General features: G+C 39.6%; 1 protein-coding gene across 1 annotated transcript in view; it reads right to left on the bottom strand.

Moving 5' to 3' along the window:
• The window catches only part of PCDH15 (protocadherin related 15), a 723,362-nt gene that overhangs the window by 284,935 nt on the left and 422,509 nt on the right, over positions 1-15,918 (bottom strand). Inside the window, exon 16 of the mRNA XM_059172504.1 lies at positions 7,327-7,406. Coding sequence (XP_059028487.1) covers positions 7,327-7,406 — 80 coding nt within the window. The remainder of the gene's footprint in view (positions 1-7,326; positions 7,407-15,918) is intronic.

Here is a 15,918-nt window from a genome sequence, read left to right as displayed (position 1 = left end):
ATTTGGGAGATTAAGAAGGAGAAAAGGATAAGGTAGAATTTTTTGGTACTTATAATAGACTAGTTGATGGGTACACACAAGCGTGTCTTCCTGAAATTCTGGAACTAACTAGCAAAGGTAAGTCTTCCTATCAACTGGCTGGAAGATAGAGCAGGATACACTGAGCTACATTTAGGAATGCAGGTAATCTCATGAGGCCACATAATAAAAATACAAAAGGGTCATTTCTGGTAAAACATCAACAACGGTGCTACTTAAATTTTGCATGACTGAAAATCTATTTCACAGGAGCAACATCAGTGGTCTTGAAGATGGCCATCAGCATTCCCAGTGTGACACTCTGGTCCCTATTTCTGGAGGGAGCAGAACTATCCTGATTCACAAAGAGTTGTGTTTCCCGGTTTAAAGTTTGCCTGAAGGAATAATGCATGCTGCTTGTCTTTATTTTGCCTAACTCAGAACTCACTGGAGGCAGAAAAGTAAGGGGTTTTTCTGGAAGACATTGAAAGGCAAGAAACAGCCTGCAGTCACCTTGGGCAAACACACACACACACACACACACACACACACATATGGCTGGGGTGTACAATAGAGCGCTGGAAAGTGGGAGGAAAAGATGGGTAGCGAGCTTCTTGGGAAACTGAGATATTTAAGAGCACCCATGTAATGTAAGCTTGGGAATGGAACAGAATTGAGAGTCCAGAGATAAACCTATACATCTGTGGCCAAATGATTTTTCAACAAGGATGCCAGATCACTCAACAGGGAAAGAATTGTCTCAAAAAAATGGTGCTGGGGCAATTGGAGATCTCCACATGAAAGAATGAAGTTGGGCCATTTTATTACCCCATATATAGAAATTAGGTCAAAATGGGTCAACAATAAATACTGAAACCATGAAACCCTTAGACAAAAACTTGAGAATAAATCTTCATTATCTTAGATTCAAAAATGGATTCTTAGATGTGACCGTGAGAGCATGAGAAGCAAAAGAAAAAAAATAGGTATACTGGACTTCACCAAAATTAAAAATTTTTGCTATCATAAAGTGGGAGAAAATCCCTAGAAAATGAGAGAAAACTCTTGAAAATCATATATGTGATAAGAATCTGGCTTCCCAAATGTATAAAGGATACTTACAACTCTACAACAGAAGTAAAAATGACCCAGTTAAAATTAGTCAAAGGAACTGAACAGCTATTTCTCCAAAGAAGATGCAAACATGACAAACAAGTACATGAAAATATTCTCTTCAGGGAAATAAAAATCAAAATGACAGTGAAATACCACTTCACACACACTACGATGGATATAATTAACAAAAACGAAACAAATGGGAAAATAACATGTTGACAAAGATATAAAGGAACTGGAACACTTGTGCTGGTGGGAATAGAAAATGTTCTAGCCACCGTGGGAAACAGTTTGGCAGTTCCTCAGAAACTAAACATAAAATTACAGTATGACCCAGCAACTCCAATTCTGAGAATATGCTCAAAAGAACTGAAAACAGATTCTTTTTTTATAATTTTTTTAAAGATTTTATTTATTTGACAGAGAGAGATCACAAGTAGGCAGAGAGGCAGGCAGAGAGAGAGAGAGTGAGAGAGGGAAGCAGGCTCCCTGCTGAGCAGAGAGTTCGATGCAGGACTCGATCTCAGGACCCTGAGATCATGACCTGAGCCGAAGGCAGTGGCTTAACCCACTGAGCCACCCAGGTGCCCCTAAAAACAGATTCTTAAATACACGTACATATGTGTCCATAGTAGCAATACTGGCAATAGTCAAGGCATAGAAAACCAGTCCAAATGTCCATCCATGTATGAAATGGATAAAAAATATGTATATACGCACACTGAGATATTACACATGTATGAAAAGGAACAGAGTACTGCTATATGCTTCAACATGGTTGAACTTTAAAACATTAGGCTAAGTGAAAGAAGCCAGACACAACAAGTCACATGTTATATTCTTCCTTTTATATGAAATATCCAGAAGAGATCAATCCACAGAGACAGGACATAAATTGGTGGTTGCTGGGATGAGGGGAGGGGACATTCAGGAGGAGATGCTTGTTGGGTCCAGTTTCCTTTTGACTGACAAAGATATTCTGGAACTAGATACAAGTGGTCATTGCACAACACTAAGTCTGTCAAATGCCACTGAGTTGTGAACTGAGTTGTTCACTTTGAAGTGGTTAATTGGATGCTATGTGAATTTCACTTCAATTACATTAATTAGATTATACAGAATTCCCTCACTGATCTCAAAGGCTGTATTTCCGAAATGTATGGTGCTGGACAAAAATCAAGCTTTTTGAGACAATGAGTTGCTCTGACTAACCATGAAAGTGGTGTTCAAAGAGTTGTTCAAGCCATGTACATAAAACATAGAGGAGAGTATCTACTTCCACACAAACCAATCTCCTCGCATGTAAAACCTGCTCCTCCCAGGAGCCGTCTTCCCAAATTGTACAGTGGATTAGGAAATACTGCAGCAGCCACGTCACGGGCTGATGGAAGTTCTCTCCCTGGTTTCATGCTTTGTATTCTAGGCTTCCTTAAAACGTTGTCAATATACTCCACTGGCTGTGATTTAATATCATTTGCACTTACAAGTGTCTGAGTCTTTGAGAGATTTATCGTCCTGCCCATGGACTCCATGTTTCAAGCCTCATAATGATATTGAGAGAAGCTAGAGTGTACTTGAAAATGTGTGATTGCTTCAAGTTAGATGCAATGTTTCGTGTTAAAGAGTGATTCGCAGTTAGCAAACACAGACCAATAGAGGGAGGTAGGTATTGGCAGAGGTTCAGAAAGCTGGTCTGTGTCAGGAGCTGAGGAGGGTCAAGGACAAGAGAAAGTAGATCCATTTGAATACAGATTTGGAAAGTAGGGGTGACACACAGAAAACGCAAATCACTGCCTTCATGTTATGTAATCTTCAGTGACATCCTAAAGGGCACACTGATGTGAAAAATATAATCAGCTTTAAAGTTAGTGTCAAAATGAATTTAGTCATGTAGCAGAAAAAAAAAATGCCAGGGAAGATAAAAAGAAAAATTTTCAAATAAAATGCTAACAAGGGGCAGATCTAACTCTTTGAGATTCTTCTGTTCAGCATCTGATGCTTTCACTGTTCTATCACATCCCCTGTATACAATCCCATTCAGAGGAATTCCTCATTCTCCTTCAAGAAATAACGTCAATATTTGGCCATCACCCTAGAAAGGAAGTGTTGCTTTCATCTTGTTTAAATGTTTACTGATCTGTGAGTATTTGATGAATAAATATTTGCTGTATCATATGCAATAATCAACAACGACATTACGAAAAGTTGTTAAAATAATGTAGTGTGTTACAGAATCACACAGATGTGTCATTTAACCGGTACCACGGAATGATTTTCATGGCAAACACTTGTGATTTTTAGGAACACGGACCTTTTTTTAAAGAGTGGGTTTCTTTTGTGGCCACAGAACTGATCTAATACATTAATATGAGATAACAAGCCAACATTTTCTAAATCCATAGTAGCATTTGAAACCATTCTTTATTACTACTGATTTTTTTTAGGATTTATGAAAAGTTTTGGCCTAGTTTTATTTCAACAGAACAAGGTAAACTAATGTTTTTGTAATGATGATTATTGTTACAATTTGTATCATACTGTAAAATAACATAATATTTAAAGTAGGCAATGAACGTGTACTTTTTTTGTTGTTCTAAAAGGAAAATGTAACCAGAAACATTATTTGTATGCATTATAGCGTCTGATAAGGTCGACCATTCTTTCTTATCTGTTATTCTCTAAGAGTACCTGAAGTATTGAAATCCTTAAGATTCAAATAGAAGTGGTGGTGCAAATCTGCACAGGCAGCCCAGAAGTTTCAGTAAAGGAAGGGATTAAAATTGCAATTTTTCCCCATTTCAAATGTGTGGAAATATATTGGTAGCAGTCTAGGATAGCCTGCAAGTCTAATGACAGCAACAGCAATGAGGTAGCTAGAAAGCAATGGCTCAAGAATGGTCATTGAAAGAGATCATGCAGGCCTCACAAGGACGTCCCCTCGTCTAGCTGTTCTAGAAGCATTTTGCACTTAAAGAGTTGATTCACGAGCTGTGGTGTTAGGAACAGTCAGTGTAGATAAGGAGGATGCTGTCTTGACATCTTTCCCACCTGCAAGAACCTCTGTGACCCAGGTAGGTGTCTCACTGGTTTCAAAGACAGAGATGAGAGAAACAGTAGAGACACACTTGCTAGGGCAGACAGCAGGAGGGGAGAATTTCTTCAGTCAACTTGGCAGCTCATCAACTTTCCCCACCTGTGGTGGAAAACCTTTCAGCCTCAGGGGAAAAATAGATACACACAGGAGTGGAAATCCCTCAGAGAGAGTAAGGGCTGGGCTTCCTGCTGGCTTGGGCAGGAGAAAGGCTTACTACTGTCCTTTTCAAAAACAGCTTTATTAATTAAAGTATAACTCACATGTGATCAAATTCACCCAGTTAGACAGTACGGTTCAGTGAATGTTGGTACATAGTTGTCCAACCGTCACCACAATCAAATCTGGAACATGTTCTTCATACTACATCACACACTGGACGTCTCTCCCTGTTCTCTCTCAACCCTACCTCCCAGCCCCGGCAACCACTAATCTATTTTTTTTTTTTTTAAATCTGTATGGATTTACCTATTCTGGACATTTTATTCAAATGGGACCATACCCTGTGCAGCCCTTTGTGAATGACTTTCTGCTCAGAATAATGTTTCTAAGGTTCATCCATGTTTTAGCAGGTGTCAACATTAAGTTCTCCTTTATTGACAAAATCATTGTATGGATACACAATGATTCTGTTTGCCCGTTCATCTGTAGATGGATATTTGAGTAGTTTCCACATTTTGTTATTGTAAATGATTTCACTGCATGCATCCTTATACAACTTTTTATGTCAATGTATGTTTTCATTTCTTGAGTATGTACAGGTAGAATTACAGGTTTGTTTGTTTGTTTTTTAAGATTTTATTTATTTATTTGACAGAGAGTAATCAATCCCAGGATGCTGGGATCATGAGCTGAGCTGAAGGCAGAGGCTTTAATCCACTGAGCCACCCAGGTGCCCCTTTGTTTCTTATTTAGAAGAAATGATAAATGGTTCTCCAAAGTACACAGTGACTTTACTTCCCCTCCAGAAATATACGAGGACTCTGAAATCTCATCCATACTTCTTGCTTCCGTCCTTTTTCATTATGGACATTCTACATGGGTGAGAAGCAGTATCTTGTCCTTTTCATTGGCATTTCTCTAATGACTAGCTATCATGAGTGAATCTTCACATGCTATTGGCCATTCATACAGCTTCTTTGGAAAAATGTCTATTCAAATTCCTGTCCACTTTTATTTGGGTTATTTCTACGCTTATTTTTGGTTATAATAGTTCTTTGTGTTTTCTAGATATACGTATGTCCTTTCTTATCTACATTATTTAAAAATATTTTCTCTGAAGCTGGGGGTGGTCTTCATTTTCTTAATACTGTCTTTTGAAGCACAGATTTTCCAAATTTTGATGAAGTCCAACTTATCTGTCTTACTATTAATCACTTGTGTTTTTTATGTCATATCTAGGAGAGCATTGCCTAATTCTGATCATGAATGTTTACTTCTGTATTTTCTTTAAAGAGTTATATACTTTTATCTATAGTATTTAGGTCTTGATCCATCTTGAGTTCATTTCACTAATGGTGTGAGGCAAAGATCCAACTTCATTCTTCTGCACGTAACCCCAAATTTCATTTATTTATTTATTTAAAGATTTTATTTATTTATTTGACAGAGAAAAAGATCATGAGTAGGCAGAGGCAGGCAGAGAGACAGGGGGAAGCAGGCTCCCTACTGAGCAGAGAGCCCGATGCAAGGCTCAATCCCAGGACCCTGAGATCATGACCTGAGCTGAAGGCAGAGGATTAACCCACTCAGCCACTCCGCAAATTTCATTTATTGTAAAGGTTATTCTTTCCTGTTTGGATTGTCTTTGCCTTTTTGGCGGGGGAGTCAGTTGACCATAAATGTTACGATCTGGTTATTTCTGGACTCTTAACTTTTCTTGTGATCTATACATGTACTTTTATACCTGTACCACACAGTCAGGATTCCTGTTCAAGTGTCCCTTTAAAAAGTTTTATTTCTGGGGCGCCTGGGAGGCTCAGTGGGTTAAAGCCTCTGCCTTCAGCTCAGGTCATGATCTCAGGGTCCTGGGATTGAGTCCCCATCAGGCTCTCTGCTCAGCAGAGATTTCTGTCTGTCAAATAAATAAATAAAATCTTTAAAAAAAAGTTTTATTTCTTTCAAGATGATTGTAAATTATAGCTAATTGAGATTTGTGTGTATCTCCAGGGAAAATTCCAAATAGTTAAGTCTTTCCATTTTTTCAAGTGGACGTTTATTCATCTGTGAAATCCAAGAGTCTGAGAAATACTGTTCCCAGGCAAACTAACTCATGGTCGGAACATCCTAGCCAGAGTGAAATTACAGGTGTTCCTTACAGACCAGAGACCACACATGGTTCCCTTGATTTGGCGTGATGTATCCATGTTCCTGAGATGAAAGTAGTATCTGTGAGAACATTTTCATTTGTGAAAATTCTCACTTTATAATCATGGGCCCCACTCAGGTTTCTAGCCCCATGAGACAACAACAGGTGACTTGCTCTTAGTAAAGGAAAGCCAGTGATCTCTCTGCAAACCTTGGTGCCTCCTTCCCGGCCTCCTGGCTTTCTCCTGGCAGTGACTAACATGATCTCTGCTGCTCTCCAAGGGAAGGAGAATGACACTGATAAAGACCTCAGAAGGCTTAGCAGGGACATGGTGATGCTTTTGTGCTAGATTTTTCAGAATATACCTACATTCCTCAAAAACTGAAGGGTAGACTTTGGTGGTCCTTTAAATGTGTCTGAATTATGCTTTGTCTTACAAAATTCTCTTTGAATGAACAATTTAGCGCCACATTACTCTTGGTAGAAATGCCCTTGTTATTATGAGTAACTGACAACTTTAAAGGGATCTAATTAATCCCAGCCTACAAATAAAATGTTTCCACCTCAGTGGATTTTTACCTAGTAAAAATGTTTAAAATAAATAGTCTCCTGGGTAAGATTTCTGAATTCAGAATTATCCCCTGCCCCCAGATCTCATTAGCATTCATAGGAAAAAAAATTAAAATAAAGCTACAAACAGCTGAAAACCTCTGATTAGAAGTCTGTTCCCCTGCCACCAGTATACTGTTTAATGTCTTCTAAAAAATAAATTTTGAAATAATTTTTAACTTACGTTTCTGAAAGATTAAAAACTCGTTGAGGATCTCCATTCTCAATGGCGTATGTTATTGGGTCTCCCTCTCGATCAGTTGCCTTCAGAGAGAAAACATGATTGAATTATCGAGTAATCAATACAGCTCTTGGTCTGTACGGCAGAATATGGGAGCTGAAAAGTAACAGCACAAAATATTCACAAGATGCTTAAGGGACAAAAAGTGAGCTAATAACAAGAGGTAAAATTCAGAATTCCATATCTGACTCCAGCATTTCTGTTATTTCCTCTCATCTGAAAGTAGCAAAAATGAATAAGAATAGCATCTTCCTAATTTATACAGAATCTTACCTGGTGCAGAAATAGATTAACACTCTCTTGTGGTTTACGTATTTAATTTTAAATGAGTATATCTCTCGAGTTTAAACAAATGTGTTACACTTTGTGTAAATGCTTGCAGTATAGAGAAACTCTGTAGCCCACTGGTTTCTTTTTATGCTGAGTATATATCAAGTCAGGAATATTTATGGTTAAGAATCCTGAATCTGGGGGCACCTGCGTGACCCTGTCGATTAAGCAGCTGCCTTCAGCTCTGGTCATGATCCCAGGATCCTGGGATTGAGTCCTATATGGGGCTCCCTGCTCAGTGGGGAGCTCTGCTGCTTCCTCTCCCTCTGCCTGTTGCTCTGCCTACTTGTGCTCTCTCTCTGTCAAGTAAATAAATAAAATCTTAAAAAATGAAAAAATCCTGAATTTGAAGCCAGAAACCAGAATTCAAAACTGGCTCCACTTATGAAATGTGTGATTATTTTTCAACTTCTTCATTTGTAAATGAGAACTATAAGAGTACAAAAGTCCATCAATATCGGGGGTTGGACGGACATGATTTTCTGTCCAGGCACATAGAGTGACATCAGGTGCACTGAAAATCTCCAATAAATATTACCCTTTTACTTCTTTTCCCTCCTTCACCAAAGTCAGAGAAGACAAAAGCTAGAGTTTCTGACTTTGAGTATATATCCCTCCACCTGCCCTTTCCTCTGAATTTCAGCCATATCCTGTGTCCTCCCTGACCACCCACTTGGATGAGGGATAAGCATCACCAATTTAAAATATCCAACCCCCTAAATCCTGCTCTCGGTCCCTCTCCCACCCTCAAGAACACCACAGCCGGCTGCTTTCCCTCTTGATAACCTCAGTCGAGAGGGAAAGCAGCCGGTTGTGGTGTTCTTGAGGGTGGGGGAGGGACGGAGAGTAGGAGTCAGATTTAATTAAGCAAGTGACCACCTTTTCAGGCCTGCATTGTATTTCCTTGGAGAAATGCTTTTGTATTATGACAGATATACACTCCCTAAAATATGATGGAATAAAATAAAGCAGTAAAATACAATGAAATAATCAACTACCTAGGGTAATACCTTGAAACATTCCATTTATAGCTAAATCTCAAATTTTAAATTGCCTGGAATTAATTATAATAGAGACCTAAGATTAGAGAATAAGAAACAAAATATTTTTTTAAACAGACTCAATGGAATTGATAATAGATGCTTGATATTTACCTCTCATTTTTTGTTCTTTGCCAGGCAAGCATTAGCCAGAAAGATAAAACAGAACTACAAATAATGAGAGTTAATTTTTTCAAGAAACACAGAATTAGGCTGTATTTAGTGAGACAGGGAGACTGAAGAACTCTATAAAAACTTGCTTTTTGCTCCTTTCCCTTCTTCTGTTCTTCCTGGACCTGGGATCTGCAGCCCCACCTTATACAGTCCTGGTAGTGTGTCCTCCTTGTAAGGGACAGGGAGCTCAATGATTTCTTTGGACTCCACTAGCACAAAATGTAACATCTAAGGAGTGGCCAGGCAAGAATGCCCCAATATGGTCAGCCCATGTGTATTCCAGATTGATGAGGGAGCAGAAGGCTAGCTGAGGACAAAACACACATAGACACCCTGCAAACCTTCCTACCCACCCCCACCCCCACTCCTGGGAGGGACAAGTGTGACATTCTTCCAGGAAACTTTAAACTATCTTTATGTTACTGCTTTGCTAAATGGAAAAACCTTAACTTGAACAATGGCAAAGCCTCTGGTATCTTGTAGGTCCTCTTTAGCATATGGAAGTTCTTTGGAAAACTTCCTTTTTTCTTAACTCCCCAGGCTTCCAAGTCTATAACTAGCCACCCCTCAAGATCCTGGAGCTGCCCACTGGTCCCGTTCCCGGGCCTTAATAAAACCACCATTTTGCACCAAAGATGTCTCAAGAAATCTTTCCTGGTCATGGGCTCTGGACCCTCACTTATATTCCAAAACCATATCAAAACCACCCATACTGGACATCTCAACCCCAAGACCCCTGGCTCTAGGGAACGTGACTTACAGAGGACACTTGGACACCTGTCCTTGTTCTGACCCATTCCTGAACACCTGATGGACATGCACACTATACAACAATCTTTAATAAAAACCCCAAACTCTGAATAAAGATGAGACTCCCTCTGCTTTCCTTTCTGTATCTCCCAGACACTGTCTGTACCTGCACTCTCTTTGTATCTTCAGTAAACTCTGTTCTCACCTGCTGCTGGCTCACATTTGATTTCCATCCTATGTGTAGCCAGGGACCCTCGTGGCTGGTCCCCGGGATCCTCTCTGGTTCCTCAGACCCAGCCTACTTATGTCATTAAGAAACTGCTTTTTATCACTGAAAAGCTCCCACTAAACTTTTTCTGTTGTTTTTCTCTTTCAACCAGTCATTTTTACCTATCATAATATTATAGATATTATCAATTTTGTTTGTTCATTGATACGCGGTTGCTGTTACTTTATGAAAGACAATTTATTGTCTTGCATTTTCATAAAAGCCAAAAGAAATGGAGTCTGAAGCAAGATGGCTGTGTGTAGATAATGTTAAGCCCAGATTAATGTTCACCTTTCTTCTTATGGATCGAATCTACTCTAATACTTAATATCATTGCTGAGGGATAAGAGTGCTGTGAAGGCTGTATCATTTTATTTATTTAAGTCATTACATTGTTATGCTACTAAAATAATAAGGGGGAAAATTCCTATAGTATTTTCAATTTTTTTTCTTCCCCATTAATTACTTTCAGTCCCTAAGGTACTGTGAAATACTTCTTCCAGGTTTTTTGTTTTGTTTTGTTTTACCATTTAAATACCTCTGGCTTTTAAGAAATGTGAGAGCGAGTTATTTGCCCACTTTATTCTTATGTGAGGTTGTATCCATATTGGAAAGCCTGAAGACCCAGGATTTGGATGGAAATCCTTATTTGACTGTTTTGTTTCTTTCATTCTTTTAGACAATCTTCTTTGGTTGTGCCAGGATCTGTGGCCAATGGGGTAGGAACTAAAGAGGATTCATCATTTCTTGGTCAATGAAGCAAGGGGGTGATGGTGCTATCTGGAGCTCTGAAATCCATCCATTACGTGTGTTAGCTCTTGTGTAAGTATTATACATCTCTACTTGTCAACACTCATGGAGATAAATTATTTCAGGTTTGCTTATTTATTTTAGAGAGAGAGAGTGCTAGTGGGATAAGTGTGGAGGGAGATAGAGAGACTCAAGCCGACTTCCCACTGAGCACAGAGCCTGAACTGGGGCTCGATCCCACAATCCCAAGATCGTGACCTGAGCTGAAATCAAGAGTTGGATGCTCAACCGACGGAACCACTGTCAGAGAGAATAAGGAGAGAAATTATTTAAAGGAAGATATAACACATAAAAGGAATAACTGGAAAAATCAGAAAAGCAATGATTCTTGGAGTATTAAGATTTGATCATGTGCATATTTCTGACCTAAAATACACTTCTAAAAACATTTTTAAGTAGGTTCCCCCCACCCCCATGGGCACCTATATGGGTCAGTGGGTTAAGCCTCTGCCTTTGGCTCAAGCCTCAATCTCAAGATCCTGGGATTCAGCCCCATGTTGAGAAATCCCTGCTCAGCAGGGAGTAGGCTTTTCCTGCTCCCTCTGCCCTTCCCCCCTGCCTGTGCTCTCTCTCTTTCTCTCTCAAATAAATAAAATATTTTAAAAAATTAAACAAATTATTTTTCTAAGATGAGTTTAGCCAGCCACCTCTAATTGATGGGTAGAAATTCAAGTATGATGTTGAACAGTAAATCCTTAAGTCAGAATTTATTGACTACTTACTATGTGTCAGGAACTATACTTGCATGCCTTGTGTCATTTAAACCTTATAGACCATATAGTAAATAGGAAATGCAAAGGACTTCAATTTTAGGAGCTTTTTTAACCCTTCCTTCCTTCCTTCTTTTCTTTTTTTAAAAAGTTTATTTATTCATCAGAAAGAGAGAGAGAGGGAGTGAGCGAGCACAGGCAGGGGGTGCAGCAAGAGAGGGAGAAACAGACTAACTACTGAGCAGGTAGCCCAATGTGGGACTTGATCCCAGGACTCTGGGATCATGACCTGAGGTGAAGGCAGCCGCATAACTAACTGAGCCACCGAAGCATCCCTAATTCTAGGAGTCTTTCTGTCACCCCTCCAATTAAAGTCCCCTATAACTTACTTAATTGGAAGATACATTTTTCTTTTTTCTAATGTGGAGATAATAGTAATGTCCATCTTAAAAATGGAGGGGTAACGTCAATGTTTTCCATAACAGAACAGAAAGGAATCTGTCATCTTTTGTGCAAATATATTTTCTTTTTTTAATATATTTATTATTTTATTTTATTTTTTCAGTGTTCCAAGATTCATTTTTTAGGCATCACACCCAGTGCTCCATGTAATACGTGCCCTCCATAATACCCACCACCAGGTTCACCCAACCCCCTATGTCCCCTCCCCTCCAAAACCCTCAGTTTGCTTCTCAGAGTCCATAGTCTCTCATGGTTTGTCTCCCCCTCCAATTTCTGATCAGTCGAGTCCCATCCGAGCCCTCTGTGCAAGGTGTGAGAAAGTGTGGGAGCCGTGGTCTTCAGGGTGGGGGGGGATGGCAGGGCTTACTGGGTGTGAACTCCAGAGTGACCCCTCGCCTCTCAGGCCAAGATGCCTAACTCAAAAGGAAACTGACAACAATAACACCTACAGTGTTCACTCATGAATTCAACAAATAGTCATGAATCACCTGCAGTGTGTTAATGAGCCCTGGGGCTTCCACACAGACAAAACTCTGTGAGCAGCACAGACAAGAATTCTGCCTTTGTGCAACTTACACTGTGGTAGGGGGAGTCAGAGACAAAACAAAATAAGCCATGAAAATATACAGCTTTCCGATACCTCTAAGTGCTGCAAAAATATAAGGCACTTTAGGAAGGACAGGCAGGGAGGGGAGTGAGAGGGCTTGCAGTCATCAAAAAAGCTATCAGGAAAATGTGAGGGTCCAGAGAGCAGGTCCTGTGGGGAAGGGCATTCCACAAAGAGTACAGGGAAGGAAAAGGCCATGAGATGAAAACAGACCTCGTGAATTTGAGAGGACTAGTGAGCAAATGGAAACCAGCTATTTCGTTTGGCCTCCGGGACACAACCCGAGGTTAAATACCCCGGGTCAAATGATTGAGTGATGCTCACTTTGGACAACTAGTAAGACATGGAATTACTCAGTTGCTGGTCTGCTGACAGATGTTTTAACAACACCGAGAGCTACAATCAAGCCAACTGTCCTGTGACGTTTGCTTTAAAGATCAAGGCCACTTCTGTTTCCAGTCTGCTCAACCAGGTAACTCACCGCATATTATAATTCAGGTCTCCCATTTGTCAGAAGCACCAAGAGGGACACAAAAGTATTTATCTCAATAAGCATGGTGCTTAGACACTGGAAAAAAGGAATTTTGAGAAAGAAAACAAATCTTCTCTAAACTAATAATCCGTTCATGTTAAAGACGAATACAGCCATCAAATACCATCTGGTAGACTGCACTATAGGCACACGGAATGATTCTGCACATTTCACAGGACATTAAGACAAAGCACCTGCCCTGAGGGATTCTAAAATAGATAAAAATCAACCGATTTAGATGATCTTTTCTTTTCTCACTTAGGCAAACGAGTTCTGATTTATGTTATTAAACCGCTCGAGAGCAAAAATGGAGGTTTTCAATTCAGGACAGAAGCATTTCCAAAAATGTGTACATGTGTGCTCCTGATATCTAACTACCAGTCCATTAACAAAATGTTAATGTTTGTGAATCTATTTCGATGAATTATGCAGACTCTTTTAGGTCAAGAAGTGCTGTTTTGCCATATATGATCTTGATATAAAATTTCCTTCTGGAAATAAGTTCTTTAATGTAAAAGGAAATAAATTTATTCAATTTTCTAAAAATAGAAACAATTTAAGTAGTTTGAGAAGTAAGACAGCATAACATATCTGAAACTGAGAAAGACAGCTCATATAGAACATCCCTGTGATACATGAGCGTACCTGAAGACCTTCAATCTTGTCCAGCTATTAATGATATTTCTCATTGTTCTCATTATCTCTTGGAACCATTTTGATAACATCTCCTACCCTCCCAAGACTTCTCTGCTGCAACTGATCTTTTCAATGTCCCCAGGAAATTCCTGCATTAGTAAAATCACTGATCTGTCCACAGTATTTGCTTCTGTGTGTTTCTTCATTCTGTCTGTCTGTTTTAACGTGGCCTCTCAGTAGCATTAGGCATAACAAACCTCTCCCTTCTCCTTGACACACTTTTTTCCCCTCAGTTGACTTCAGGACATTTCTTCTTCTGGGTCCCCATTCCTGCTCCTCCTCCTCTCCTTGGCACCTTAAAATCAGCCTTTGGACATCTTCTACTTTTATTCCCTTAAGAACCTCATCCAACCTCAAAGTTCTAAGTAGTGTTTAAATGCTCAAGATCCCAAATGTATATTTCTAGTCCAAACTTCTTCCCCAAACACATACCAAACTGGCTACTGACTAGCTTTAATTAGGTGCCAAAAGACGTTTCAAATTTAACATGTCCAAAATTGAATTATTCCTCCTCTGACATTATTTTCATTCTGGCTTTTAGAAATTCAACCCTGCCAGTTGCTTGGGCTGTAACTTAGTAGCCATTCTTTACTTGTCTTCTCTTCCAAATCCAATCACCAACAAATCCTTTAGTGTCTACCCACCAAACAGAGCAAGGTGGAAACTACCTCTTGTCATTTCCAGAAATATCACTCCAGGCTAGTCTGGACTACTGAAATAACACCTGAACTAATTTGCACAATTTCTCACATTGTCACCAAAGACCATTCTAAGTAGAGAATCCATATGATCCTTTAAAATTTTAAGTTTATTCGTGTCACTGCTCTATTCAAATTCTTCCATTAGTACCTGTTTCCACTGAGAGTAGTTATCGCCACACATCACCAGTTCCTGGGTGACTTCATTTCTATATACTTCCTCCTCTCTTACTCTACTCCTGTAGCACTAGTAGCTTTACTGTGCCTTAAACACACCAGGCAGGCCTGAACTTTAGGGCCTTTCCATGGGCACCTGAAGCACTCCACCCCAGATGCCCACATGGCTCATCTTCTCACCTTCTTCAATTCTTTGCTAATGTCTCCTTAGTAAAATCATCACTGATCAAATTGGTATCCCCCATATACTCCTCTCCACTCTCTCTCATGCACATTTTCTTCTTTTTTAATAATTAAAAAAATATATAAACATATAATGTATTATTAGCCCCAGGGGTAAAGGTCTGTGAATCGCCAGGTTTACACACTTCACAGCACTCACCATAGCACATAACTTCCCCAATGTCCATAGCCCAACCACACTCTCCCCCACCCCCAGCAACCCTCAGTTTGCTTTGTGAGATTAAGGGTCACTAATGGTTTGTCTCCCTCCTGAGCCCATCTTGCTTCATTTATTCTTTTCCTACACCCCAAATCCCCCACATTGCATCTCCACTTCTTCATATCAGGGAGATCATAGATAGCTGTCTTTTTCTGATTGACTTACTTCACTAAGCATAATAATCTCTAGTTCCATCCACATTGTCGTAAATGGCAAGATTCCATTTCTTTTGATGATTGCATAGTATTCCATTGTGTATATACACCACATCTTCTTTATCCATTCATCTCTTGATGGACATCTAGGTTCTTTCCATAGTTTGGCTATTGTGGACATTCGGGTGCACATGCCCCTTCAGATCACTGTTTCTATCTTTAGGGTAAATACCTAGTAGTGCAATTGCTGGGTCATAGGTTAGCTCTATTTTCAACTTTTTGAGGAACCTCCATACTGTTTTCCAGAGTGGCTGCACCAGCTTGCATTCCCACCAACAGTGTAGGAGGGTTCCCCTTTCTCCACATCCTCACCAGCATCTGTCATTTCCTGACTTGTTAATTTCAGCCATTCTGACTGGTGTGAGGTGATATCTCATTGTGGTTTTGATTTGTATTTCCCTGATGTCGAGTGATGTGGAGCACTTTTTCATGTGTCTGTTGGCCATATGGATGTCTTTGCAGAAATGTCTGTTCATGTCCTCTGCCCATTTCTTGATTGGATTATTTGTTCTTTGGGTGTTGAGTTGCTAAGATCTTTACAGATTTTGGATACTAGCCCTTTATCTGATATGTCGTTTGCAAATATCTTCTCCCATTCTGTCACTTGTCTTTTGGTTTTGTTAA

The sequence above is a fragment of the Mustela lutreola genome, chromosome 4, assembly GCF_030435805.1.
Source record: "Mustela lutreola isolate mMusLut2 chromosome 4, mMusLut2.pri, whole genome shotgun sequence".
Lineage (NCBI taxonomy): Eukaryota > Metazoa > Chordata > Mammalia > Carnivora > Mustelidae > Mustela > Mustela lutreola.
Note: the sequence above shows the minus strand (reverse complement) of the source record. Positions and strands in the feature narration are given on the sequence as shown.